General features: G+C 42.2%; 1 protein-coding gene across 22 annotated transcripts in view; it reads left to right on the top strand.

Annotated features, from left to right (window-relative positions):
• LOC110533415 (disks large homolog 2) overlaps positions 1-27,136 on the top strand; it is a 312,764-nt gene that overhangs the window by 201,464 nt on the left and 84,164 nt on the right. The window contains exon 1 of one of the 22 annotated variants that reach the window (XM_036989788.1): positions 17,557-18,727. The exons of the other annotated variants lie outside the window; for them this stretch is intronic. Coding sequence (XP_036845683.1) covers positions 18,431-18,727 — 297 coding nt within the window. The 5' untranslated portion in view covers positions 17,557-18,430. Of the gene's footprint in view, positions 1-17,556; positions 18,728-27,136 lie in introns of those variants that run through there. 22 annotated transcript variants of the gene reach the window in all.

Consider the following 27,136-nt stretch of genomic DNA (forward strand, 5'->3'; position numbering starts at 1 on the left):
ACCCCAAACAGCAAGCAATGCAGGTGTATGGAGTTTAAATGGAGTTTAACTGACCTTCCATCTATTTAAATGGTGTTTGCTAATAGCCTTTCATTGCTGCTAGTGCTGCATTGGATGGAGTGTTATTATGGCCGTTCAGAGGGAGCGCTGCCCTTCTCTTTGTTGTATTGACCTACCCTGTATGTTTTATTACTCCACAAAGTGCTCGGGTATCTGGCCATGAGCCAACAGTATTGTAAAGCAGAATTTTTGTTGCACAGTCATGCTAGAGCAATGCAAAACTGTCCATTCAGCTTGAAAAAAGGAATAAAAATGTGTTTGGGGCTCCCCAGTGGCGCAGCGGTCTAAGGCACTACATTGCATGCAGTAGTGCTAGAGGCGTTACTACGGTCCCAGGTTCATATCCCGGGCTGTGCCACAACCGGCCGTGGTCGGGAGTCCCATAGGACGATGCACAATTGGCCCAGCGTCGTCCGGGGGAGGGTTTGGCCGGTGGAGCTTTACTTGGCTCATCGCGCTCCAGCGACTCCTTGTGGTGGACCGGGTGCCTGCGGGCTGATCCCGCATGCCAGTTGAACGGTGTTTCCTCAAACACATTGGTGCGGCTGCCTTCCGGATTAAGCTGGCGGGTGTTAAGGAGCGCAGTTAGGCGGGTCATGTTTCGGATGACGCATGACTCCACCTTCACCTCTCCAGAGCCCTTTGGGGAGTTACAGCGATGAGCCAAGATCAGAGGTCGGGGGTAAAATACAAATATATATATATATTTTGTTGTTGTTTGAGGCAAATAATGTTGGGAATGCATTATGCTGGGACATTTTGTTTGCTATGTGTCATTATGTTTTTGACTGGATATTTCAAATATTGCACATACAGCACATACTACAAGCAGTGGATCTTTTAGAAAAAAAGCTTATAACACTTTATTTGGATAGTCCTTCTGTAGATGCTCTATAGACTATTAGTAACATTTAAACTAACTAGCTACTAAACCTTATCCTAGCGTTACCCTAACCCTTATTCTAAACCAAACCCTAACCCTAACCAAATCTTAGCAAGCAGTTACTTATCAACAGTTTGTTGATAGTACGAACATCTGTAGATGAAAAATCCAAACTATCCAAATGAAGTGTGAACCAAAAAGATGTTCTACTTCATTTGTTAATTAACCTGTTGAGTGTAGGGGGCAGTATTTTGATGTTTGGATGAAAAACATACCCAAATGAAACTGCCTATTTTTCAGGCCCAGATTCTAGAATATGCATATAATTGTCATATTAGGATAGAAAACACTCTAAAGTTTCCAAAACTGTCAAAATATTGTCTGTGAGTATAACAGAACTGATATTGCAGGCAAAAACCTGAGGAAAATCCAACAAGGAAGTGCCTAAGAGAAACAAATCTCCCTGTTCCATTGCATGCCTTCCCTCCATTTAAAGGGATATCAACCAGATTCCTTTCCCTATGGCTTCCACATGGTGTGAACAGACATAGTTTCAGCCTTTTATTCTGAAAAATGAGCGAGAATAATCACATCGCGTCAGTGGATGGCTGGGTGCCAGCAGAGTTTTGCATGCGCAACAGCTTGGAGCAGACATTTTCTCTCTCTCTCTCCTATTGAAAAAGCTATGGTCCTGTTGAAATATTATCAATTATTTATTGTAAAAACAACCTGAGGATTGATTATAGAAAACGTTGGACATGTTTCTACGAACTTTACGGATACTAATTGGAATTTTCGTCTGCCCCGTCGTGACCTCTCGAGCCTGTGGATTTCTGAACATAACTCGCCAACCAAATGGAGATTTTTGGATATAAAAATAATCTTTGTCGAACAAAAGGAACATTTATTGTGTAACTGGGAGTCTCGTGAGTGCAAACATCCGAAGATCATCAAAGGTAAGCGATTCATTTTATTGCTTTTCTGACTTTGGTGACCAATCTACTTTGCTGCTAGCTGCTTGTAATGTTTTGTCTGCTTGGATAGCTTTTGCTGTAAAGCTTTTTTGAAATATGACACCAGGTGGATTAACAACAAGCTAAACTGTGTTTTGCTATATTGCACTTGTGATTTCATGAAAATTAAATATTTTTAGTAATTTAATTAGAATTTGGCGCTCTGCAATTCAGCGGATGTTGACGAAAATGATCCCGCTAACGGGATGGGTGCGCCAAGAAGTTAATGCATGTGTGTGGTTATATACAGTGCATTCAGAAAGTATTCACACCCCTTGACTTTTCCACATTTTGTTACATTACAGCCTTATTCTAAAATGAATCAAATCGTTTTTCCCCTCATCAATCTACATACAATACCTAATAATGACAAAGCAAAAACGGGTTTGTATACATTTTTGCTAAGTTAATTAAAAATAAAAAGCTGAAATATCGCATTTACATAAGTATTCAGACCTTTTACTCAGTACTTTGTTGAAGCACCTTTGGCAGTGATTACAGCCTCGAGTTTTCTTGGGTATGACGCTACAAGCTTGGCACACCTGTATTTGGGGAATTTCTCCAATCTTCTCTGTAGGATCCGCTCAAGCTCTGTTAGGTTGGATGGGGAGCGTTACTGTGTCGTTGCTATTTTCAGGGCTCTGGCTGGGCCACTCAAGGACATTCAGAGACTTGTCCCGAAGCCACTCTTGTGTTGTCTTGGCTGTGTGCTTACGGTCATTGTCCTGTTGGAAGGTGAACCTTTGCCCCAGTCTCAGGTTCTGAGTGCTGTGGCCCAGGTTTTCATCAAGGATTTTTCTGTACTCTGCTCCATTCATAGTTCCCTTGATCCTGACTAGTCTCCCAGTCCCTGCCGCTGAAAAACATCCCCACTGCATGATGCTGCCACCACCATTCTTCACTGTAGTGATGGTGGCAGGTTTCCTCCAGACGTGCTGCTTGGCATTTTGTTCTATCTTGGTTTCGTCAGACCAGAGAATCTTGTTTGTCATGGTCTGAGAGTCTTTAGGTGCCTTCTGGCAAACTCCAAGGGGGCTGTCATGTGCCTTTTACTGAGGAGTGGCTTCCATCTGGCCTCTACCATAAAGGCTTGATTGGTGGAGTGCCGCAGAGATGGTTGTCCTTCTGGAAGATTCTCCCATCTCCACAGAAGAACTCTGGAACTCTTTCAGAGTGACCATCGGGTTCTTGGTCACCTCCCTGACCAAGGCCCTTCTCCCCCGATTGCTCAGTTTGGTCAGGCAGACAGCTCTAGGAAGAGTGGTTCCAAACTTCATCCATGTAAGAATGATGGATGCCCCTGTGTTCTTGGGGACCTTCAATGTTGCAGACATTTTTTGGTGTCCTTCCCTTGATCTGTGCCTCGACACATGCCCTACTGTGGGACCTTATATAGACAGATGTGTGCCTTTCCACATTATGTCACATCAATTGAATTTACAACAGGTGGACTCCAATCAAGTTGTAGAGACATTTCAAGGATGATCAATGGAAACAGGATGTACCTGAGCTCAATTTTGAGCCTCAATACTTAATAAATAAATAAAAATAAACGTATTTACATATATATATTTGCAATAATTTCTAAAAACCTGTTTTCACTTTGTCATTATGGAGTATTGTGTGTAGATTGAGGAGGAGCAATATTCAATTTAATCCATTTCAGAATAAGGCTGTAACATAACAAAATGTGGAAAATGTACAATTCTACTTCTTAAGAGTCTAAATAAGGGTCTGAATACTTTCCGAATGCACTGTATGTGTGTAGCTTGTCTTTTTTTGTCACATGCCTACATTGCCCATGTTAGGACAGCCTTAGTCTCAGCACAACTTCCTAATATGGACACCCTACATATTGTTGCGAGTGTTGCTCCTGGTTCAACACATTGGTCTGGGGCCTTGATAACTGGTTTCAGCCAGAGTCTGTTGCTTTTGCCAGGCAACCTACCACTCCTCAGACTCAACAATGCAAAGCTAATCTGGAGCCAGGTAAATAAACCCAAATCTAAAATGTAGGTAGATTTGTAATTTATAATTTGCGTGATATATTGCTAAAATGCTATGACTATACTGTATCTTTGCATCAGGAATATGTACACCGAGCTGATAATCTACATTAGATCTTTAAAAAAAGGTTTAACCAAAATGACAAAACAATAACACCATGGGGTCCGACCCGGCATCCTGCTCTGAATCTCCCGCTGGTAAATCTCTAATCAGCCGCCGCCGCATCTCCATAGAATACTTTAGAATAGCTCAGCTCCTCACCTTTGCCATTTGCCATTAAATCATCAGCTTTTCATTTGGCATGCAGCTCTTTAGGTATACCCTTTACAATAGAAGTCCATCTGCTTCATCATAATGGAATTACTTAGACCCGGGTTAGAAGGTCAGATCCAACGTCTCTCTAATTCCGAATTCACTGCCCCTCCATTTCTGCAGTGCCAAGGTCAGGTCACATCATCAGAGGGCTTCTGATGTCCCCCTGACAGGTCTTTAAAATCTAAACCAGAGAGCTGGAATGGCTCCTCTTGCTGCACTAAATTGGTTAAGTGGTGCTCTGTGCGTGTGTGCGTGTGTGCGAGTGTGTGCGTGTGTGTGTGAGTGTGTGTGTGTGTGTGCGTGCATAGGAACGTGTGTGTGTTTGGATGTGTACGGTTCAAAGACTGGTATCCTGTTAGGGAAAGTGTGTGTATGTGAATGCATGCGTGGAATCAATAGCTTGTCAGCAGTGAGTGAACTAGTAGTAGCTGCCATTGTGATGTCACCAGCTTGGAGACCTAGGTGTTCTGTCACCACAGACCCAAGAAACGCAGAAGTATTCACAGTAGTTGTGTTGTATTGGTGTGCAGAGGGTTGCGAGTTCGTGCCCAGGTTGGGAGCAAATTTCCAATCTGTTTACACAAATCACATGTACACTATGGTCAAGCTATTCAGATATCTCAGTAAGATGTAATGCTGTGGTTCAGTCTTTCTGCCATCCCCAGCAGTCAAGTATAGTCCCTATGGTCTATACATTTCCATATGTCTTTCACTCAGCTCTATAGGAAATGTCATGTACTTTGTGATCTCATATTGTCATAGTCTCACATAGAGAGTTTGACTATTAATTTCACAGCACTACGATGGATCTAAACTGGGGTAAACATTACACAGGAGGTTGGTGGCACCTTAATTGGGGAGGAAGGGCTTGTGGTAATGGTTGGAACAGAATTAGTGGAATTGTATCAAAAACTTCAAACAAACGGTTCCATTTGCTCCGTTCCAGCCATTATTATGAGCCGTGCTCTGGGATCACTTGTCTACAAAACATAAAAACTGAGCTACCAGTGCCACCATGTGGACATATAATGAAGTACACGTGAATCTCCCCCTCTACGCTCCCCTTAAAAAATGGCGGCACTTGGTCTGTCAAGACATGCTTGATCTGCCAGACTGCTATTTTCTCTGATATTATACTACCATAGGCTCTGTATCGGTTTCTTTCTGTGCATCTATTGTGAACATTATTTACATAACATTATCTCTTTGAAGATAATGCAGAACATAATCAAGACGTTTAGTTGTTTAGATATAGTCACCATGTCTTTCTCTTAATATGCTCCCTTTGTGCCAGAGGCTTGAGGACAAGGTTCTGCTTCCTTGTGACTGCGGTTCGAGTGGCCAAGCACTGTTCAACAGAGTGGAATGGCCGCAGTAATTGACCTGTCAGGTTTTAACCTGGGTGACTGTTGAGGTGGTCAAATGGTTTGTGAGAGGAGTGGCATTGAAGAAGATGGAACTAGTGCTCTGCCCCTAATTGTATTTTACTTCATGGTATAAGGAAACACTTACTATAATACCCAAGGGGGGAAATTAGTTGGTAGATATTCAACAGGAGGACACTGTCCAAGACGAATGGGCACAGTACCAGTCAAAAGTTTTGACATACGTACTCATTCAAGGGTTTTCCTGTATTTTTACTATTTTCTGCATTGTTGACATCAAAACTGAAATAACACGTATGGAATCATGTAGTAACCAAAAAAGTGTTACAAAAATAGCCACCAGATGGGATGGCGCATCGCTGCAGAATGCTGTGGTAGCTATGCTGGTTAACCTCTCTGGGATTTGTGGGACGGTAGCATCCCACCTCGCCAACAGCCAGTGAAAGTGCAGGGCGCCAAATTCAAAACAACAAAAATCTCATAATTAAAATTCCTCAAGCATACAAGTATTTTACCCCATTTTAAAGATACAATTCTCATTAATCGAGCCACACTGTCTGATTTCAAAAATGATTTACAGTAAAATTAATCACTAACCTTTGATGATCTTCATCAGATGACACTCATAGGACTTCATGTTACACAATACATGTACTGTATGTTTTGTTCGATAAAGTGCATATTTATATAAAAAAATCTCATATTACATTTGCGCATTACGTTCAGTAGTTCTAAACATGCAGTGATTGTACAGAGAACCACATCTATTTACAGAAATACTCATTATAAATGTTGCTGAAAATACAACTGTTATACATGAAATTAGAGATATACTTCTCCTTAATGCAACCGCTGTGTCAGATTTCAAAAAAACTTTACGGAAAAAGCAAACCCTGCAATAATATGAGTACAGCCTTTAGACAACAAAGCAGCCAAAAAGATATCCGCCATATTGGGTAGTCAACATTAGTCATAAATAGCATTATAAATACTCACTTACTTTTGATGATCTTCATCAGAATGCACTCCCAGGAATCACAGTTCCACAATAAATGTTTGTTTTGTTCGATATTGTCCGTCATTTATGTCCAAATAGCTTCTTTTGTTTGGTAAACAAATCCAAAAGCTCGCTCAGGTCCCACCGAACATCGGACGAAAAGTTCAAAAAGTTCCGTTACAGCCCGTAGAAACTTGTCAAACTAAGTATAGAATCAATCTTTAGGATGTTTTTATCATAAATCTTCAATAATGTTCCAACTGGAGAATTCTTATGTCTGTAGAAAAGCAATGGAACGAGAGCTAACTCTCTCGTGACCGCGCCTCAGAGCCTGTGGCAATCTGCCAGACCTCTGACTCATTCCTCTCTCATTCGGTCCCACTTAATAGTAGAATCCTCAAAGTTCTAAAGACTGTTGACATCTAGTTGAAGCCTTAGGAAGTGCAACATAACCAATATCCCACTGTATCTACCATAGCGGCTGAGTTTAAAAAAAACTACAAGCCTCAGATTTCCCACTTCCTGGTTGGATTTTTCTCAGGTTTTCGCCTGCCATATGAGTTCTGTTATACTCACAGACATCATTCAAACCGTTTTAGAAACTTCAGATTGTTTGCTATCCAATACTACTAATAATATGCATATATTAGCATCTGGGACAGAGTAGCAGGCAGTTTACTCTGGGCACCTTATTCATCCAAGCTACTCAATACTGCCCCCCTGTCACCAAGAAGTTAAGTGTATCTTGAATTCTAAATAAATCAGAGACAGTGTAACCAGCAAAGCACCGCTACACCATCACACCTCCTCCTCCATGCTTCACGATGGGAACCACACATGCAGGGATCATCCGTTCACCTACTCTGCGTCTCAAAAAGACACAGCGGTTGGAACCAAAAATCTCAAATTTGGACTCATCAGACCAAACAACAGATTTCTTAGCCCAACCAAGTCTCTTCTTCTTATTGGTGTCCTTTAATAGTGTTTTCTTTGCAGCAATTTGACCATGAAGGCCTGACTCACCCACATTCTTAAGAAGGATCTGACAGGTGAAAGCTGTGTGGAAGACCTTTATGGATTTTTCTTGTTTTGTTATTTCCTTATTTAATCTTTATTCTAAATGGAATTCCTTTAATAATGTTAACTCCTATTCGGTACTCACTGCTGTGCAAGTCAAATGCTCTTACATCTGCAATTGATTCAATACATGATCAATGAGTCAACAAGTTAATTTTGGGGACAGTCTTGTGACAACCCTCAAATTCTGGATTTATTAGTTTGATGTTTAGTTCTTTTGTAATTTGAGTCTTTGACAAATAACGTTAGGGCTTCAAAACAATCATGCCGATCTCATAGACTGTCAATCATTGCATCCATAGCTCTATCTATGAATAAATAGTTACGTTTCCCCAGCCCTGTCCTTCATCCTTCTGAAACAAAGTGGTAGAGTCAGGCTGTTGAAATTAGAGATTGTGCTGTTAATGAAACAGAGAAAGGTCTGACAGACCTACGTTTTGAAGCACTTTAGAAGTCTAGACAGGAACCTCAATATGCAGTAGCTTTGTCAGTTGCTCCGGGATGAAGTTTCCCCTAGGTCCAGATCTAGGAGCTTCCCTTCCCACAATTCTAACCTTAACCATTAGTGGTTAGTCACTCGTCACAGAACTAGTTAGCTTGCCAACAGTGACTCAGTGGAGCAATCTTCCCACAAGGCCTGCAGGGGGCATTGGTGAGCTATGGCCCGGTTATGAGACTCGCGGAATTTCTGTCAACCCCACAGGTAATTCCCCCAGCACTGATGCTGTCAGACACAGTCAATATCCATTTACACTCCTGTCAGCCTCAGAGTGGGAGGCCTTTCACAATGTAATTAAGCCCCCACAAACATTGAGCTGGCAGAGACTGACACCAATGTCTGCAGGAATTATGTAACTCTCCATCTCAAATGGTTAACAGCAACCAAAGAAGATTCTCAGCTATGGAAGCTGAATTTTCACCCTTGGCATTGCCATGAGACAAGTTTTCTTGACTTTTCCGAGACTTTCGGGGATAAGAAAAAAGTATTATATGATATCAATTTCATAACAGAGTTAAAAGTTAAACATTAGGAAAATGTCAGCACTTTTCTTCTGGAGCACTTTCTCTTCCTTCCCTTCAAGCCTGGAGTCAGAATCATAATGGCTGTATTTTGGATAAGGTCCATTATGTGTTCATTCAGTTTTATTTCCACATCTATAGAACAATAGATTATATAAGACCATTGGCAATCTAGGAAAGAAATGTACAAACAAGTAATCAATGCACATTCCATACAAAGAAAAACATATACAAATGTGTACTTAGCACACAGAATCCTATAGGTAACAACATGTGACGTAATGATGACTATCTATCTGCTTGATGCTACAGTACAGCACACTGAAGCTGTCCCAATTATTTCTACTTCCTATCCAAAAGTGTGCACTTGTTAACTTCTCTTTACTGATTTGAAAGGAAACTGGTATAAGAAATGGTGAAAACTCCCACCAGCCCATGCCTCCACCACTCCAATGCTTTTAGATTTGTGGGAAGTAGGGAAAGAGAAAGGAGAGATTATTGGGACACTCTCTTGATATCTGATGAAGTGGAGCTGCCATAGATGCAGAGTGCAAAGGATTAATAGTGTAAACAGAGCAGATTAATGTTAGTCTACAAAAATCTGTGTGTGTGTGTGTGTGTGTATGTGTGTGAGTGTTTGTCACATGTACCGACTACAACAGGTGTAGACTTGCTTACTTACGAGACTTTTCCCAAAAATGCACAGTTAAAAAGCAAGAACATTTCCACACAAAAAAATATAAAGAAATAGTAATGCAATAAAATAATAATAACGAGGCTATATAAAAGGAATACCGATACTGAGTCAATGGGCAGGGGTACAAGGTATTTGAGGTAATATGTACATGTAGGTAGGGGTAAAAGTGACTAGGCAATCAGGATAGATAATAAACAGACTAGCAGCAGCATGTGTGGAGAGTGTGAAAGGGTTTCTGTGTGTGTGTGTGTGTGTGTGTGTGTGTGTGTGTGTGTGTGTGTGTGTGTGTGTGTGTGTGTGTGTGTGTGTGTGTGTGTGTGTGTTGAGTACATGTGTAATGTATTGCATATTGCTTGTAGTGGGAAGCCACAATATATGCATTCATTATGGTGGTCCACAAAAGGGTTATACCATCAAGGGTACTCTGTAGTTTATGTCATTGACAAAACCTAATCTTGGCCACATTGATCGCCATAAAATCATATTCTGAGCCCAACTTTCAATGGCATTGTTATACTGATATCCATAATATCCTGTTAATATAGAAACAGAATATCTGATACCTCTCAATGACACCAGGGTTCAGAGTATCCCATGTCATGAACAAGTATTTCTGTCCTGTGTGGTTATCTAGTCTTCTGTTGGCCCCCGAGTAGACATTTCCCTTGAGGACAGATCTATGATCAGTTTTCCTCCTTGATTAATAGCCTCCTCCCTAAGTTTGTTTTACTCACTGCTTTAGCACACTCTGCTAACCCTGATGTCCTTGCCGTGTCTGAATCCTGGCTCAGGAAGGCCACCAAAAATTCTGAGATTTCCATACATTTTCCGTCAAGATAGAACTGCCAAAGGGGGAGGAGTTGCAGTCTACTGCAGAGATAGCCTGCAAAGTAATGTCATACTTTCCAGGTCCATACCCAAACAGTTCGAACTACTAATTAAAAAAAATACTCTCTCAGAAATAAGTCTCTCACTGTTGCCGCCTGCTACCGACCCCCCTCAGCTGTGCCCTGGACACCATTTGTGAATTGATCGCCCCCCATCTAGCTTCAGAGTTTGTTCTGTTAGGTGACCTAAACTGGGATATATTTAACCGGCAGTCCTACAATCTAAGCTAGATGCCCTCAATCGCACACAAATCATCAAGGTACCCACCAGGTACAACCCTAAATCTGTAAACAAGGGCATCCTCATAGACGTCATCCTGACCAACTGGCCCTCCAAATACACCTCCGCTGTCTTCAACCAGGATTTCAGCGATCACTGCCTCATTGCCAGAATCCGCTACGGATCCGCAGTCAAACGACCACCCCTCATCACTGTCAAACGCTCCCTAAAACACTTCTGTGAGCAGGCCTTTCTAATCGACCTGGCCCAGGTATCCTGGAAGGATATTGACCTCGTCCCGTCAGTTGAGGATGCCTGGTCATTCTTTAAAAGTAACTTCCTCACCATTTTAGATAAGCATGCTCCGTTCAAAAAATGCAGAACTAAGAACAGATATAGCCCTTGGTTCACTCCAGACCTGACTGCCCTCGACCAGCACAAAAACATCCTGTGGCGGACTGCAATAGCATCAAATAGTCCCCGCGATATGCAACTGTTCAGGGAAGTCAGGAACCAATACATGCAGTCAGTCAGGAAAGCAAAGGCCAGCTTCTTCAGGCAGAAATTTGCATCTTGTAGCTCTAACTCCAAAAAGTTCTGGGACACTGTGAAGTCCATGGAGAACAAGAGCACCTCCTCCCAGCTGCCCACTGCACTGAGGCTAGGTAACACGGTCACCACCGATAAATTCATGATTATCGAAAACTTCAACAAGCATTTCTCAATGGCTGGCCATGCCTTCCTCCTGGCTACTCCAACCTCGGCCAACAGCCCCCCCCCCCCCCCCCCGCAGCTACTCGCCCAAGCCTCTCCAGGTTCTCCTTTACCCAAATCCAGACAGCAGATGTTCTGAAAGAGCTGCAAAACCTGGACCCGTACAAATCAGCTGGGCTTGACAATCTGGATCCTCTATTTCTGAAACTATCCGCCGCCATTGTCGCAACCCCTATTACCAGCCTGTTCAACCTCGCTTTCATATTGTCTGAGATCCCCAAGGATTGGAAAGCTGCCGCAGTCAACACCCTGGACCCAAACTGTTACAGACCTATATCCATGCCTATCTAAGGTCTTCGAAAGCCAAGTCAACAAACAGGTCACTGACCATCTCGAATCCCACTGTACCTTCTCCGCTGTGCAATCTGGTTTCCGAGCCGGTCACGGGTGCACCTCGGCCACGCTCAAGGTACTAAACGATATCATAACCGCCATCGATAAAAGACAGTACTGTGCAGCCGTCTTCATCGACCTTGCCAAGGCTTTCGACTTGCCAAGGCTTTCAATCACCATATTCTTATCGGCAGACTCAGTAGCCTCGGTTTTTCTGATGACTGCCTTGCCTGGTTCACCAACTACTTTGCAGACAGAGTTCAGTGTGTCAAATCGGAGGGCATGCTGTCCGGTCCTCTGGCAGTCTCTATGGGGGTGCCAGAGGTTTCAATTCTCGGGCCGACTCTTTTCTCTGTATATATCAATGATGTTGCTCTTGCTGCGGGCGATTCCCTGATCCACCTCTACGCAGACGACACCATTCTGTATACTTCCGGCCCGTCCTTGGACACTGTGCTATCTAACCTCCAAACGAGCTTCAATGCCATACAACACTCCTTCTGTGGCCTCCAACTGCTCTTAAACGCTAGTAAAACCAAATGCATGCTTTTCAACCGTTCGCTGCCTGCAACCGCACGCCCAACTAGCATCACCACCCTGGATGGTTCCGACCTAGAATATGTGGACATCTATAAGTACCTAGGTGTCTGGCTAGACTGTAAACTCTCCTTCCAGACTCATATCAAACATCTCCAATCTAAAATCAAATCTAGAGTCGGCTTTCTATTCCGCAACAAAGCCTCCTTCACTCACGCCGCCAAACTTACCCTAGTAAAACTGACTATCCTACCGATCCTCAACTTCGGCGATGTCATCTACAAAATTGCTTCCAACACTCTACTCAGCAAACTGGATGCAGTTTATCACAGTGCCATCCGTTTTGTTACTAAAGCACCTTATACCACCCACCACTGCGACCTGTATGCTCTAGTCGACTGGCCCTCGCTACATATTCGTCGCCAGACCCACTGGCTCCAGGTCATCTACAAGTCCATGCTAGGTAAAGCTCCGCCTTATCTCAGTTCACTGGTCACGATGGCAACACCCACCCGTAGCACGCGCTCCAGCAGGTGTATCTCACTGATCATCCCTAAAGCCAACACCTCATTTGGCCGCCTTTCGTTCCAGTTCTCTGCTGCCTGTGACTGGACCGAATTGCAAAAATCGCTGAAGTTGGAGACTTTTATCTCCCTCACCAATTTCAAACATCTGCTATCTGAGCAGCTAACCGATCGCTGCAGCTGTACATAGTCTATCGGTAAATAGCCCACCCAATTTTACCTACCTCATCCCCATACTGTTTTTATTTATTTACTTTTCTGCTCTTTTGCACACCAATATCTCTACCTGCACATGACCATCTGATCATTTATCACTCCAGTGTTAATCTGCAAAATTGTAATTATTCCCCTACCTCCTCATGCCTTTTGCACACAATGTATATAGACTCTCTTTTTTTTCTACTGTGTTATTGACTTGTTAATTGTTTACTCCATGTGTAACTCTGTGTTGTTTGTTCACACTGCTATGCTTTATCTTGGCCAGGTCGCAGTTGCAAATGAGAACTTGTTCTCAACTAGCCTACCTGGTTAAATAAAGGTGAAATAAAAAATAAAATACAAATTTACCATGGGTGGGGGGCAGGGGAGAACTGACCCAAGATCAGTGTCTAGGTGCATCCTAATCCATTATAGTGCTTATCTCTCAAAGTTGGAGTAGGGTGAAGTTGCCTGTAGACACTGATCTTGGGTGAATTTTACATTTCCCCCAACTTATGCTTATGGTTAGGATTGGGGGAGGAGATGCTGATCCTAGATCTATACCTAGGGGAAACTTCACCCTCCCCTCAAAGGCTAGTTGCATGAAGCTAGTCACCAATGACACTGGGTCCGATTAAGGTGGTTATTGTGCGTTGTACCAAGGCAATCAAATCCCCCTGCCTCTTCAACTCTCGTTGGGATCACACACATTTTTATATTGCCCACTGTTGCCATGGATACGCCTCACACAGCTGATTCCTGGAGTGTTGTGCTTTGTCACCCTGCCATCCCTGGTGAGGTATTCTCCATCAGACGCTGCTGTCACTTGCCTCAGAGAAAATGGCCCAGTACACACAAACACACACACAAACGTAAACACACACACACACCAAGTAGCTATGGTTCAGACCCTGTGGAGTATCCATTTCCCATAAAGTGTCACCCATTATTATCACACAGTGCCAAAGAAAATAGTTATTTCTCACTTTTTTACAAGTCTGCCTCTTGTCTTTGTAATAATAGGATATTTATTGTAGCTTCCTTGGTGGACTGTGTGAATGAGATGTCACAAGTACCTTAAACACTCTTGGAGACCAGAGATGTTTGCTCACTTCAGGTCCAGGAACTAATAATGCTCAAGGAATTTGTGATATCTCATTCTCACAGTCTCTTCCTTAGGAAAACGTTGTCCATGCCATAGGTATCCTTTAGACTTGTGATTTAACATATCCATGGTAACTTTTGGGATCCCTGCCCTAAAAAAAGAAAAACATATCAAATTTGCAGTTTCACATTAAATAACAAATGTCATTTATGCATTAAATAGCTGATCTCACATGTTGATTTTAAATTCCACACGTGAAACCATATTTTCATATGCATTAAATGTGGAGTTCACACACACAACCTTCTCACATGTGATGAGAATAACATGTTTTCACCTCATGGGAATTGCAGTTTCACATGTGAAATATGCTGTTTCACATGTTTAAAACTTTCAAATGTGAAAATCAGATATGCAGTTTCACATGTGAAAAATATTCACTTGAAAATCTCACATTCACATGTGGAATTGTAAGTTCACATGTAAAAATCATCATGTGAAAATCATATTTGCAGGTTCACATGTAAGAAACAGATATGCATATTTTGGTCACAGATACCTTAAAACAAAGGTAGATTAGAAAACCAGTCAGTATCTGGTGTGACCATCATTTGCCTCATGCAGCGCGACACATCTCCTTCTCATAGGATGTACTACTAAATTCCCTAAAACGACATTGGAGGTTGCTTATGGTAGAGACATTCCTGCAGTCAGCATGCCAATTGCACGCTCCCTCAAAACATCTGTGGCATCTGTGTTGTTTAAAAAAAAATATATATATTTCACCTTTATTTAACCAGGTAGGCTAGTTGAGAACAAGTTCTCATTTGCAACTGCGACCTGGCCAAGATTTTTTATTTTTTTATTTTTTATTTCACCTTTATTTAACCAGGTAGGCAAGTTGAGAACAAGTTCTCATTTACAATTGCGACCTGGCCAAGATAAAGCAAAGCAGCTCGACACATACAACGACACAGAGTTACACATGGAGTAAAACAAACATACAGTCAATAATACAGTATAAACAAGTCTATATACGATGTGAGCAAATGAGGTGAGATAAGGGAGGTAAAGGCAAAAAGGCCATGGTGGCAAAGTAAATACAATATAGCAAGTAAAACACTGGAATGGTAGATTTGCAATGGGAGAATGTGCAAAGTAGAAATAAAAATAATGGGGTGCAAAGGAGCAAAATAAATAAATAAATAAAATACAGTAGGGAAAGAGATAGTTGTTTGGGCTAAATTATAGGTGGGCTATGTACAGGTGCAGTAATCTGTGAGCTGCTCTGACAGTTGGTGCTTAAAGCTAGTGAGGGAGATAAGTGTTTCCAGTTTCAGAGATTTTTGTAGTTCGTTCCAGTCATTGGCAGCAGAGAACTGGAAGGAGAGGCGGCATAGCAGTGTGAACAGACAACACAGCGTTACACATGGAGTAAACAATTAACAAGTCAATAACACAGTAGAAAAAAAGGAGAGTCTATATACATTGTGTGCAAAAGGCATGAGGAGGTAGGCGAATAATTACCATTTTGCAGATTAACACTGGAGTGATAAATGATCAGATGGTCATGTAAAGGTAGAGATATTGGTGTGCAAAAGAGCAGAAAAGTAAATAAATAAAAACAGTATGGGGATGAGGTAGGTAAAAATGAGTGGGCTATTTACCGATAGACTATGTACAGCTGCAGCGATCGGTTAGCTGCTCAGATAGCAGATGTTTGAAGTTGGTGAGGGAGATAAAAGTCTCCAACTTAAGCGATTTTTGCAATTCGTTCCAGTCACAGGCAGCAGAGAACTGGAACGAAAGGCGGCCAAATGAGGTGTTGGCTTTAGGGATGATCAGTGAGATACACCTGCTGGAGCGCGTGCTACGGGTGGGTGTTGCCATCGTGACCAGTGAACTGAGATAAGGCGGAGCTTTACCTAGCATGGACTTGTAGATGACCTGGAGCCAGTGGGTCTGGCGACGAATATGTAGCGAGGGCCAGCCGACTAGAGCATTGTGAGCACTGTGATAAACTGCTTCCAGTTTGCTGAGTAGAGTGTTGGAAGCAATTTTGTAGATGACATCGCCGAAGTCGAGGATCGGTAGGATAGTCAGTTTTACTAGGGTAAGTTTGGCGGCGCGAGTGAAGGAGGCTTTGTTGCGGAATAGAAAGCCGACTCTAGATTTGATTTTCGATTGGAGATGTTTGATATGAGTCTGGAAGGAGAGTTCACAGTCTAGCCAGGCGAGTAGTTGCGGGGGGGGGGGGGAGCTGTTGGCCGAGGTTGGAGTAGCCAGGCGGAAGGCATGGCCAGCCGTTGAGAAATGCTTGTTGAAGTTTTCGATAATCATGGATTTATCGGTGGTGACCATGTTACTTAGCCTCAGTGCAGTGGGCAGCTGGGAGGAGGTGCTCTTGTGTGACAGAACTTCACATTTTAGAGTGGCCTTTTTATTGTCCCCAGCACAAGGTGCAGCAGTGTAATGATCATACTGTTTAATCAGCTTCTTGATATGCCACACCTGTCAGGTGGATGGATTATCTTGGCAAAGGAGAATTGCTCACTAACAGGGATGTAAACAAATTTGTGCACAAAATGTGAGAGAAATATGTTTTTTTGTGCACATGGAACATTTCTGGGATGTTTTATTTCAGCTCATGAAACGTGGGACAAACACTATACGTTGCATTTATATTTTTGATCAGTGTACAATAATTGCTCAACACATTTCATTGTAACACAAATTGAATTGTAATATGAATAAAAATAATACATTCCACCCCGTATTTGCTTTCACAAACACCTGAAAAGCTAGCCTGGTGTGCCTTTTAGTTCCTAAATACATTTAAAATAGGTTATCAACTCATTTCACATGCCATGGAACATGTTACCATTGCAAACAGAATGTGTTCATCTTGTATTACATTTCTGGTAGGGGTTCTCTATTTTCATTATTAGCTATTTTTTAGAGACTTGTTATCAACAGTTGGGCAGTAGTATATGTCAGTGTGGAATCTGATTGAAAAGCAGCTGGATAGTTTATCCTGAGCGGTTTAGCATCAATTACTCCATCTAAAGCCCTTTGCTTGTAATTAAATCTGACACTAGAATTTAAAAATAGACTATTCATCGAATTAGGAAGCGCCAGTGACCTTAGACTTGCCATTGCACGATTAATTTGACCATCTAATTCATGTGTTATTCTATCAACCGTGGAGTGTGTATTTTTGGTTTGTCATTTATTTATAGGCTACATGCCGTGTGCTTACATGCGTTTCAGTGTCCACAATGAATTGTCATTGTCCAACTGACAAGAACATATTTATTCTATTCTGATTGTATGTATGAGATAGCATTTTTATTTATCTCAATGTAGGACTATAGCTTCCAAACATCATTGCTATACACTGTGCAGTGTGACTGGTTCCTGCGTCATGCCTCTGTGTTAATGTCCTTGGTCTTTTGAATGGGCTTGACGATTATATCATTCAATTCATGAATATGCGGTCAAATAATACAAATGATATTCGTGTTTGTAGATTAATTTACTTCTGCCAATGCCTTTCATTAAGATTTGCACTGAAGACCATTGCGCTACATTTTTGCCCATTGAAGACCATTCAAAAAGCCTACAAAATTCCAAAACGACTAGGCTACTTTCCGTGTCACTTGCATAGTGTATAAATAACAGATACAAATGTCCAAAAGATTTGATTCAGATCATGTGTTTCTTAGTACAGCGGTTTAGAGGTGGGAATGTTGTAAAACCAAGGTAGAAACTAAAGTGCCAGGAAAGAAGGCAGCATGTTTCATTGAATACAGAGAGGCTGTCTCCACCTGAACCGATTTGTAGTGCAGGCTCTGCTCTTAAATTCCTACCTGTTCGGAGCATGGATTGCTTCTGCCTGGATTCATGGATGCAATCAAGTTGTGCTGCAGGTTGAGTCATCTACTGACAAAGAGCTACCAGCCAGCACACGGCAAGCAACGTAGAAGAGCCAGTACCTTCTCTCTTTGCTCATCTCTGCTTCTCTCGCGCTCTCTCTCTAGTTGAGCTTTTCTCTCTCTCCCTCTGTTTCATCTCTACTTCTCTCCCCCCTCGCTTTCCCTAATTTAGCTTTTCTCTCTCTCTCTCTCTCTCTCCCTAATTCAGCTTTTCTCTCTCTCTCTCCCTCTGTTTTATCTCTGCTTCTCTCTCTCAGCTGATGCTGCTGTTGCCACTCACTCTAACAGCAGCGTCTCACTCGCTCACTCACACACTCTCTCAGAGCCGTGACATACTGCTAACTAAACAGTGCCGTTGGTTAATTTAACGTCAAATAGGACTCAAGCATCACCTCTCATTTACAGAGCACGGAAGACGAGAAACCTTAAGAGAGGTAGTGAGGGAGGGATTGCGCTGGGCAGGATGACTGCTGCCTACCTGAACAAACAGCAGAACTGCTGTGTGGAGATGGATAGAGGGGGATGTGGTGAGGTGCCGTGCTCTTGTGGATGGCAGCACCACCCGCCCCAGGAATACCACTATGGTTCAGTCCCCGGGGGTGCTACCCTTCCCCGGCAGAGGGGCCGTCTTATGGCTACCCACTCGGAAAGCTCCTGGAGAAGCCCTGGGCGCTCTGTGATCCGCGCCAAAGGGAGCAGCTGTGACCTGTTGTCCGATTGCAGCTGTCCACAGAGTCAGAGCTGGCACGATCACTACCAGGTAACCAACCATGCACTATAGTCCAGATCAGAGGGGACCATTAGGATGACAAGATTGAGAGGGGATTTTGCTATCTAGTAATATATTTAACTAGGTAAGTCAGTTAAGAACTAATTCTTATTTACAATGAAGGCCTACACCGGCCAAACTCAGACGACACTGGGTCAATTGTGCACCGCCCTATGGGACTCCCAACCACAGCCGGTTGTGATACAGCCTGGACTTGAACCAGGGTGTCTGTAGTGACACCTCAAGCACTGAGATGCAGTGCCTTAGACTGCTGCGCCACTCAGGAGTCCAGTAGAGCTGGCGTTTGCAACTGTACAATATTGAGAAGCTATGCTAATATGCCCCAACAGGCAAAGCCTAAAATAGATTCTTAAATCCCGCTAACAAACGTTTCCACAGCAATTAAACATGGATGTATGCCTTGTGTTCTCATTCAGACTTGCATTGGTCATTACTCAGTTTCACTGTGTTGCTAAAATGGGTTGTTCTGTAAGATGTATCTCAGAGATTGACACAAGCTGTGGGCACAATGCCAGTAGACATCTAAAAAGAATGTGATTTGAGGATGTGCTGTTCAGAAGATGCACTCTTGCCTGATATATTGGGGCAAAAAAGTATTTAGTCAGCCACCAATTGTGCAAGTTCTCCCACTTAAAAAGATGAGAGAGGCCAGTAATTTTCATCATAGGTACACTTCAACTATGACAGACAAAATGAGAAAGATTTTTTTATGAATTTATTTGCAAATTATGGAGGAAAATAAGTATTTGCTTGGGAAATCTTTTTGTATCCAAATCCGGCTTTAAACTTCTTCACAACAGTATCTCGGACCTGCCTGGTGTGTTCCTTGTTCTTCATGATGCTCTCTGCGCTTTTAACAGACCTCTGAGACTATCACAGTGCAGGTGCATTTATACGGAGACTTGATTACACACAGGTGGATTGTATTTATCATCATTAGTCATTTAGGTCAACATTGGATCATTCAGAGATCCTCACTGAACTTCTGGAGAGAGTTTGCTGCACTGAAAGTAAAGGGGCTGAATAATTTTGCACGCCCAATTTTTCAGTTTTTGATTTGTTAAAAAAGTTTGAAATATCCAATAAATGTCGTTCCACTTCATGATTGTGTCCCACTTGTTGTTGATTCTTCACAAAAAAATACAGTTTTATATCTTTATGTTTGAAGCCTGAAATGTGGCAAAAGGTCGCAAAGTTCAAGGGGGCCGAATACTTTCGCAATGCACTGTATATACATTTTACAGACCCCGTATGTTCTACATGTTTTATCTTGCTATTAGTCCCACCCTTCAGCTCCATTCAACCTCTCCCATCTATCTCGCAAAATCATCCATTTTGGATTTCTATTTGCCATATATTTTTCAACTGTGCTGTGATGCTTCACAAATGACTTTGTCGTTACTTCACCTTGCCTTCTGATGGCCTTACCCCTATCCAGGAGGGACTACATTGATTTGGGAGAACCTCTCTCTCTCACTGGCCGTGCCTATGCCAAAATAAAAATTATAGTATGTGAAATGTTGAAAGTAGTACTCTGAATGAGTCATCTAATGCGCGATTGCACTGACTCCCGATTTTTGGCAGAATGGATGATGGGGGGACTGTAACATAATTATAATAATTAATAAAATCAGAAAGAGAGAAATCGTTTCATACCTGCATTATATTGAGACACGATCACGTCTCTTTTTTACATTTTTGAGAATACTTGGGAACAGATTTCCTAAATTAAATTCATTTTTAGCACAATTCCTGATTTGACTCAAAACAAAAATCTCCCCCTAATTTTTTTAAATATCCATTTTTTTTACAAAAATCTCTTGCGGGCCGACCCCTGCCCTTTATAGTGCACTACTTTTGAACAGAACCCTATGGGTGCTATTTGGGATGCATTCGTTTTATTTCTGCATGAGCAAACCAATGGTAGTAACATGTGGTTGAATAATAATAATAATAATAATAATAATAATAAATAATAATCTCCAAATATTCTGTCACGCCCTGGACCTGCCAGTCAGCCAGGATCTGCCAGAACTGCCAGCCAGCCAGGATCTGCCAGAGCCAACTACCTGCCTGAGCTTCCTCTCAGTGCTGAGCTTCCTCTCAGTGCTGAGCTACCCCTCAGTCCCGAGCTACCCCTCAGTCCCGAGCTACCCCTCAGTCCCGAGCTACCTCAGTCCCGAGCTGCCCCTCAGTCCAGTGGGGCCCTTGGTGAGGACTACTAGGCCAAGGTCGGCGGCGAGGATCGCCTATCTAAAAACGCAAAGCAAAGGGACTAAGACTTTGTTGGAGTGGGGTCCACGTACCGCGCCGGAGCCGCCACCATGGACAGACGCCCACCCGGACCCTCCCCTATGGGTTTAGTTGTGCGGTCGGGAGTCCGCACCTTGGGGGGGTTCTGTCACGCCCTGGTCTTAGTATTTTGTGTTTTCTTTATTAATTTGGTCAGGCCAGTGTGTGACATGGGTTTTGTATGTGGTGTGTTTTGTCTTGGGGTTTTTGTTAGGTATTGGGTTTGTATTATAGTAGGGGTATCTAGCATAGTCTATGGCTGTCTGGAGTGGTTCTCAATCAGAGGCAGGTGTTTATCGTTGTCTCTGATTGGGAACCATATTTAGGCAGCCATATTCTTTGAGTGTGTCGTGGGTGATTGTTCCTGTCTTTGTGTTTGTTGTCACCAGATAGGCTGTTTAGGTTTTCGCACATGTATTGTTTTTCTTCATTAAAAAGCCATGAATAACCACCACTCTGCATTTTGGTCCGACTCTCCTTCACCTAAAGAAAACCGTTACATATTCGGCGGTAATCCACAGACAGAGTGGTTTAGTTATTGCATGTTTTATACAATGTTTTGCAATTGAGGTGGAGTTCTCATGGCTAAAAGGGTTCTAATACAGCACAAATTGCACCCTATTACCTATGTAGTACACTACTTTTGACCAGAGCCCTATGCAACCTGTTCAAAATTACTACACTTTAAAGGGAATAGGGTGCCATTTGGGACGCAGATTGATATTTGTAATTAACAAGCTCGGTGTATTATAGTTATTAACACCTAATTAACCCCAGAAGTAGATCAGACCAGGCTCCCTTCAGTGAATCCCGCTCAGTCACATTTGTTGTAGGTTCAGGCTCTTTCTCAATTAGTCTTTCCTAGATTCCTCGCATCAGCTCTCATTTCGTCCTTCTCAAAATGCATTGGAGCAGAAGGCCCAAGGGGAGGTACCTTGGATTGTCTCCTCCAATACGGTTGAGAAGGAGGTGAGGAGATAGGATGCGAGGAATCACAGGATGTCAGTGTGTGCCAGTGTCAAGAGAGGAAGACAAATGGTTTGGAAATGGAGTCGAACAATAGTACAGTGTCTGTATGTACTGCATCTATTCAGGACTTATACTGGCACACATACTGAGTGCCGAACTAGAGCACATACACAGCTGTGTGTGTGTGTATTTGTATTTATTATGGATCCCCATTTGCCAAGGCAGCAGCTACTCTTCCTGGGGTCCAGCTAAATTAAGGCAGTTATACAATTTTAGAAAAATTACAATACATTCAAAACAGATTTCACAGCACAGGCCCCTACTATACTACCACATTATCTACTACACAAGATCCATGTGTACATGTGTACATGTGTGTATAGTGCGTATGTTATTGTGTGTGTGTGCGTGACATTATGACAGAGTATTGCATAGGGACTCCTCACTCCTCCTTTACACATGGTGGTTATATAAAAAAAAGGCCTCAGCAGTCAAGTTTACAAAGAAACAAAACAACAATTCTTGTGGTGCGTTTTGTGTCATCATAGGTTTTTGCTCTGAACTGAAAGTGCTATCCATCTCGAAAACGTGAAACTACTTTTTATCTGAATATTTTCTTCACTCTGTCTGGAAACAAGATCTAATAGTGGCTGAGACCATACTATTCAATGATACTATTCCCCAGATACCCGAGAGGAAATGTCATTACCACCACGTCATAACATGTGCTATTCTAGTTGATAAGGAAATTACAGAAATTGTGCCTAAAGTATTTTATATAACATTTTACATAAACTAAAAGTTTAATGTTTTTTTTTACTGTTTGGAAGTTTTCTTAATTATAAGTGTTCATCATGTCTAAAATGTCCATATATGCCTTGGTGATACTCAGAAACATGTATTTACCACATCAAAATCTTAATATTTTGCATTATTTTAGGAATTATCTTAAGAACAAGCATATAAGGTTCACATTTGGGAAAAATCATTAATATTAATTGTAATATAATACACCTTCTCAAAAATATGTACCGTGATGGTAATGACTTAGCATTGTGGGAATGACAGATTGTGGTGGAAATTACATTTAATTTATAGTGCGTTCGGAAAGTATTCAGATCCCTTGACTTTTTCCACATTTTGTTATGTTACAGCCTTATTCTAAAATCGATTAAATCATTTATTTCCCTGGTCAAGCTACACACAATACCCCATAATCACAAAGCAAAAACAGGTTTTTAGACATTTTTGCAAATTATATTTTTTTAAAGAAGAAAATATCACATTCACATATATACTCAGTACTTTGTTGAAACACCTTTGGCAGCGATTACAGTTCTGAGTCGTCTTGGGTATGACGCAACAAGCTTGGCACACCTGAATTTGGGGAGTTTCTCCCATTCTTCTCAGCAGATCCTCTCAAGCTCTGTCAGGTTGGATGGGGAGCGTTGCTGCACAGCTATTTTCAGAGTTCTCCAGAGATGTTCAATTGGGTTCAAGTCTGGGCTCTGGCTGGGCCACTCAAGGACATTCAGAGACTTGTCCCGAAGAAACTCCTGAGTTGTCTTGGCTGTGTTCTTAGGGTCGTTGTCCTGTTGGAAGGTGAACCTTCGCCCCAGTCTGAGGTCCTGAGCACTCTGGAGCAAGTTTTCATTAAGGATCTCTCTGTACTTTGCTCCGTTCATTTGTGCCTTGATCCTGACTAGTCTCCCAGTCCCTGCTATTGAAAAACAACCCCACAGCATGATGCTGCCACCATCATGCTTCATCGTAGGGATGGTGCCAGATTTCCTCCAGACGTGACTCTCAATCTTGGTTTCATCAGACCAGAGAATCTTGTTTCTCAAGGTCTTAGAGTCTTTTGGTACCTTTTTGGCAAACTCCAAGCGGGCTGTCGTGCCTTTTACTGAGGAGTAGCTTCCACCACTCTACCATAAAGGCCTGATTGGTGGAGTGCTGCAGAGATGGTTGTCCTTCTGGAAGGTCCTCCCATCTCCACAGAAAACTCTAGAGCTGTCACGCACTGATCTGTTTCACCTGTCCTTGTGTTTGTCTCCACCCCCCTCCAGGTGTCGCCCATCTTCCCCACTTATCCCCTGGGTATTTATACCTGTGTTTTCTGTCTGTCTGTGCCAGTTTGTCTTGTTTGTTCAAGTCAACCAACTTTTTCTCAGCTCCTGTCTTTCCCCAGTCTTTTTCTCGTCCTGCTGATTTTGACCCTTGTCTGTCCTGACTCTGAGCCCACCTGCCTGACCACTCTGCCTGCCCCTGACCCTGAGCCCGCCTACACCTTTGCCACTACTCTGGATTATTGACCCCTGCCTGCCTTGACCTGTTGTTTGCATGCCCCTGTTGTTGCAATAAACATTGTTACTTCAACACAGTCTGCACTTGGGTCTTACCTGAAACCTGATAAGAGCTCTGTCAGTGTGACCATCGTGTTCTTAGTCACCTCCCTGTCCATCACCCTTCTCCCCCATGTGCTCAGTTTGGCTGGGCGGCCAGCTCTAGGAAGAGTCTTGTTGATTCCAAACTTCTTCCATTTAAGAATGATGGAGACCAATGTGTTCTTGGGGACCTTCAATGCTGCAGAATGTTTTTTGGTACCCTTCCCCAGATCTGTGCCTCGACACAATCCTGTCTTGGAGCTCTATGGACAATTCCTTCGACCTCATGGCTTGGTTTTTCTCTGACTTCCACTGTCAACTGTGGGACCTTATATAGACAGGTGTGTGCTTTTCCAAATCATGTCCAATCAATTGAATTTACCACAGGTGGACTTCAATCAAGTTGTAGAAACATCTCAAGGATGATCAATGGAAACAGGATGCACCTGAGCTCAATTTCAAGTCACATAACAAAGGGTCTGAATACTTACAGTACTGTGCAAAAGTTTTAGGCAGGTGTGAAAAAATGCTGTAAAGTAAGAATACTTTAAAAAAATAGACATGTTAATATATTATATTTATCAATTAACAAAATGCAAAGTGAGGGAACAGAAGAAAAATCTACATCAAATCAATATTTGGTGTGACCACCCTTTGCCTTCAAAACAGCTTCAATTCTTCTAGGTACACTTGCACACAGTTTTTGAAGAAACCCGGCAGGTAGGTTGGCCCAAACATCTTGGAGAATTAACAACAGTTCTTCTGTGGATTTAGGCAGCCTCAGGTGCTTCTCTTTCTACATGTAATCCCAGACATACTAGATGTTGAGATCAGGGCTCTGTGGGGGCCATACCATCACCTCCAGGACTCCTTGTTCTTCTTTACACTGAAGATAGTTCTTAATGATTTTCGCTGTATGTTTGGGGTCGTTGTCATGCTGCAGAATACATTTGGGGCCAATCAGATGCCCCCCTAATGATATTTCATGATGGATAACTATCTGCCTGTACTTCTCAGCATTGAGGAGACCATTCATTCTGACCAAATCCCCAACTCCATTTGCAGAAATGCAGCCCCAAACTTGCAAGGAATCTCCACCATGCTTCACTCTTGCCTGCAGACACTCATTCGTGAACTGCTTTCCAGCCCTTCGGTGAACAAACTGCCTGCTGCTACAGCCAAATATTTCACATTTTGAATAATCAGTCCAGAGCACCTGCTGCCATTTTTCTGCACCCCAGTTCCTGTGTTTTTGTGTAATGGTTGAGTCGCTTTGCCTTGTTTCCAAGTCAGAGGTATGGCTTTTTGGCCGCAAGTCTTTCATGAAGGCCACTTCTGACCAGACTTCTCCGGACAGTAGATGGGTGTACCAGGGTCCCACTGTTTTCTGCCAATTCTGAGCCGATGGCACTGCTGGACATCTTCCGATTGCGAAGGGAAGTAAGCATGATGTGTCTTTCATCTGCTACAGTAAGTTTCCTTGGCCGACCACTGGGTCTACAGGCCTCAACGTTGCCCGTTTCTTTGTGCTTCTTCAAAAGAGCTTGGACAGCACATCTGGAAACCCCTGTCTGCCTTGCCATGTCTGCCTGGGAGAGACCTTGCTGATGCAGTATAACTACCTTGTGTCTTGTTGCTGTGCTCAGTCTTGACTTTTGACAGTAAACTGTCTTCAGCAACCTCACCTTGTTAGATAAGTTTGGCTTGTTAGATAAGTTCCTCACCCAGTTGTATTCTGCCTACACAGCTGTTTGTTAATGATTGTGTTTCAACCTACATATTGAATTGATCATTAGCACCTGTTTGGTATGATTGTTTAATCATACACCTGACTATGCCTACAAAATCCCTGATGTTTTGCAAGTGTACCTACAAGAATTGATGCTGTTTTGAAGTCAAAGGGTGGTCACACCAAGTATGGATATGATTTAGATTTGTCCACTCACTTTGCATTTAGTTAATTGATAAATATAATATATTAACATGTCTATTTTTGAAAGCATTCTTAATTTACAGCATTTTTTCACACCTGCCTAAAACTTTTACACTGTATGTAAATAGGATATTTGTTTTTAAATGTTTGTACATTTGCAAAAAAACTGTTTTCGCTTTGTCATTATGGGGTATTGTGTGTACATTGCTGAGTTTTTATTTAATCCATTTAAGAAGGCTGTAATGTAACAAAATGTGGGAAAGGTCAAGAGGTCTGAATCATTTCCAAAGGCACTGTAAAACAACTGATGAAAAATACTATTAAACATTTTTTTTGAAGATGTTTAATTCGATTGAAGATAGAATACACCATTAAAAACAGGTTACATGCCTCAACTTAAAGTATATTTTAGAACAATTTTGGGATTCAATGCATTAGGCAGAAATACATGGTTGGAAACACTGGTTGACATTAAACATTGTTCACTAGCTGCTATTGATTCAGACTAATGAGACAGGTGTTAAATACACCCATTTCACTTTTGCATGTCAAAAACCGAATGACCACTGCTTTACATTCTGACACTGTTTTGAACAGATTAAATAATACTATTTAAAATGAGCAGCCAGCTCATGAACAAACTAGTGCACCAGAGAAACAAGCATGCAGATGCAATAAGTGAAAACACATGATCTAACTGGGGATGTCTAACCTAATGTCACAAAGCATGATGCGCTAGCCAATTAACTTTCATTCTGAAATAACTTCATATTTCTGAGTTAGAGCAGATATATAGCA

Source organism: Oncorhynchus mykiss, chromosome 10 (genome assembly GCF_013265735.2).
Source record: "Oncorhynchus mykiss isolate Arlee chromosome 10, USDA_OmykA_1.1, whole genome shotgun sequence".
Lineage (NCBI taxonomy): Eukaryota > Metazoa > Chordata > Actinopteri > Salmoniformes > Salmonidae > Oncorhynchus > Oncorhynchus mykiss.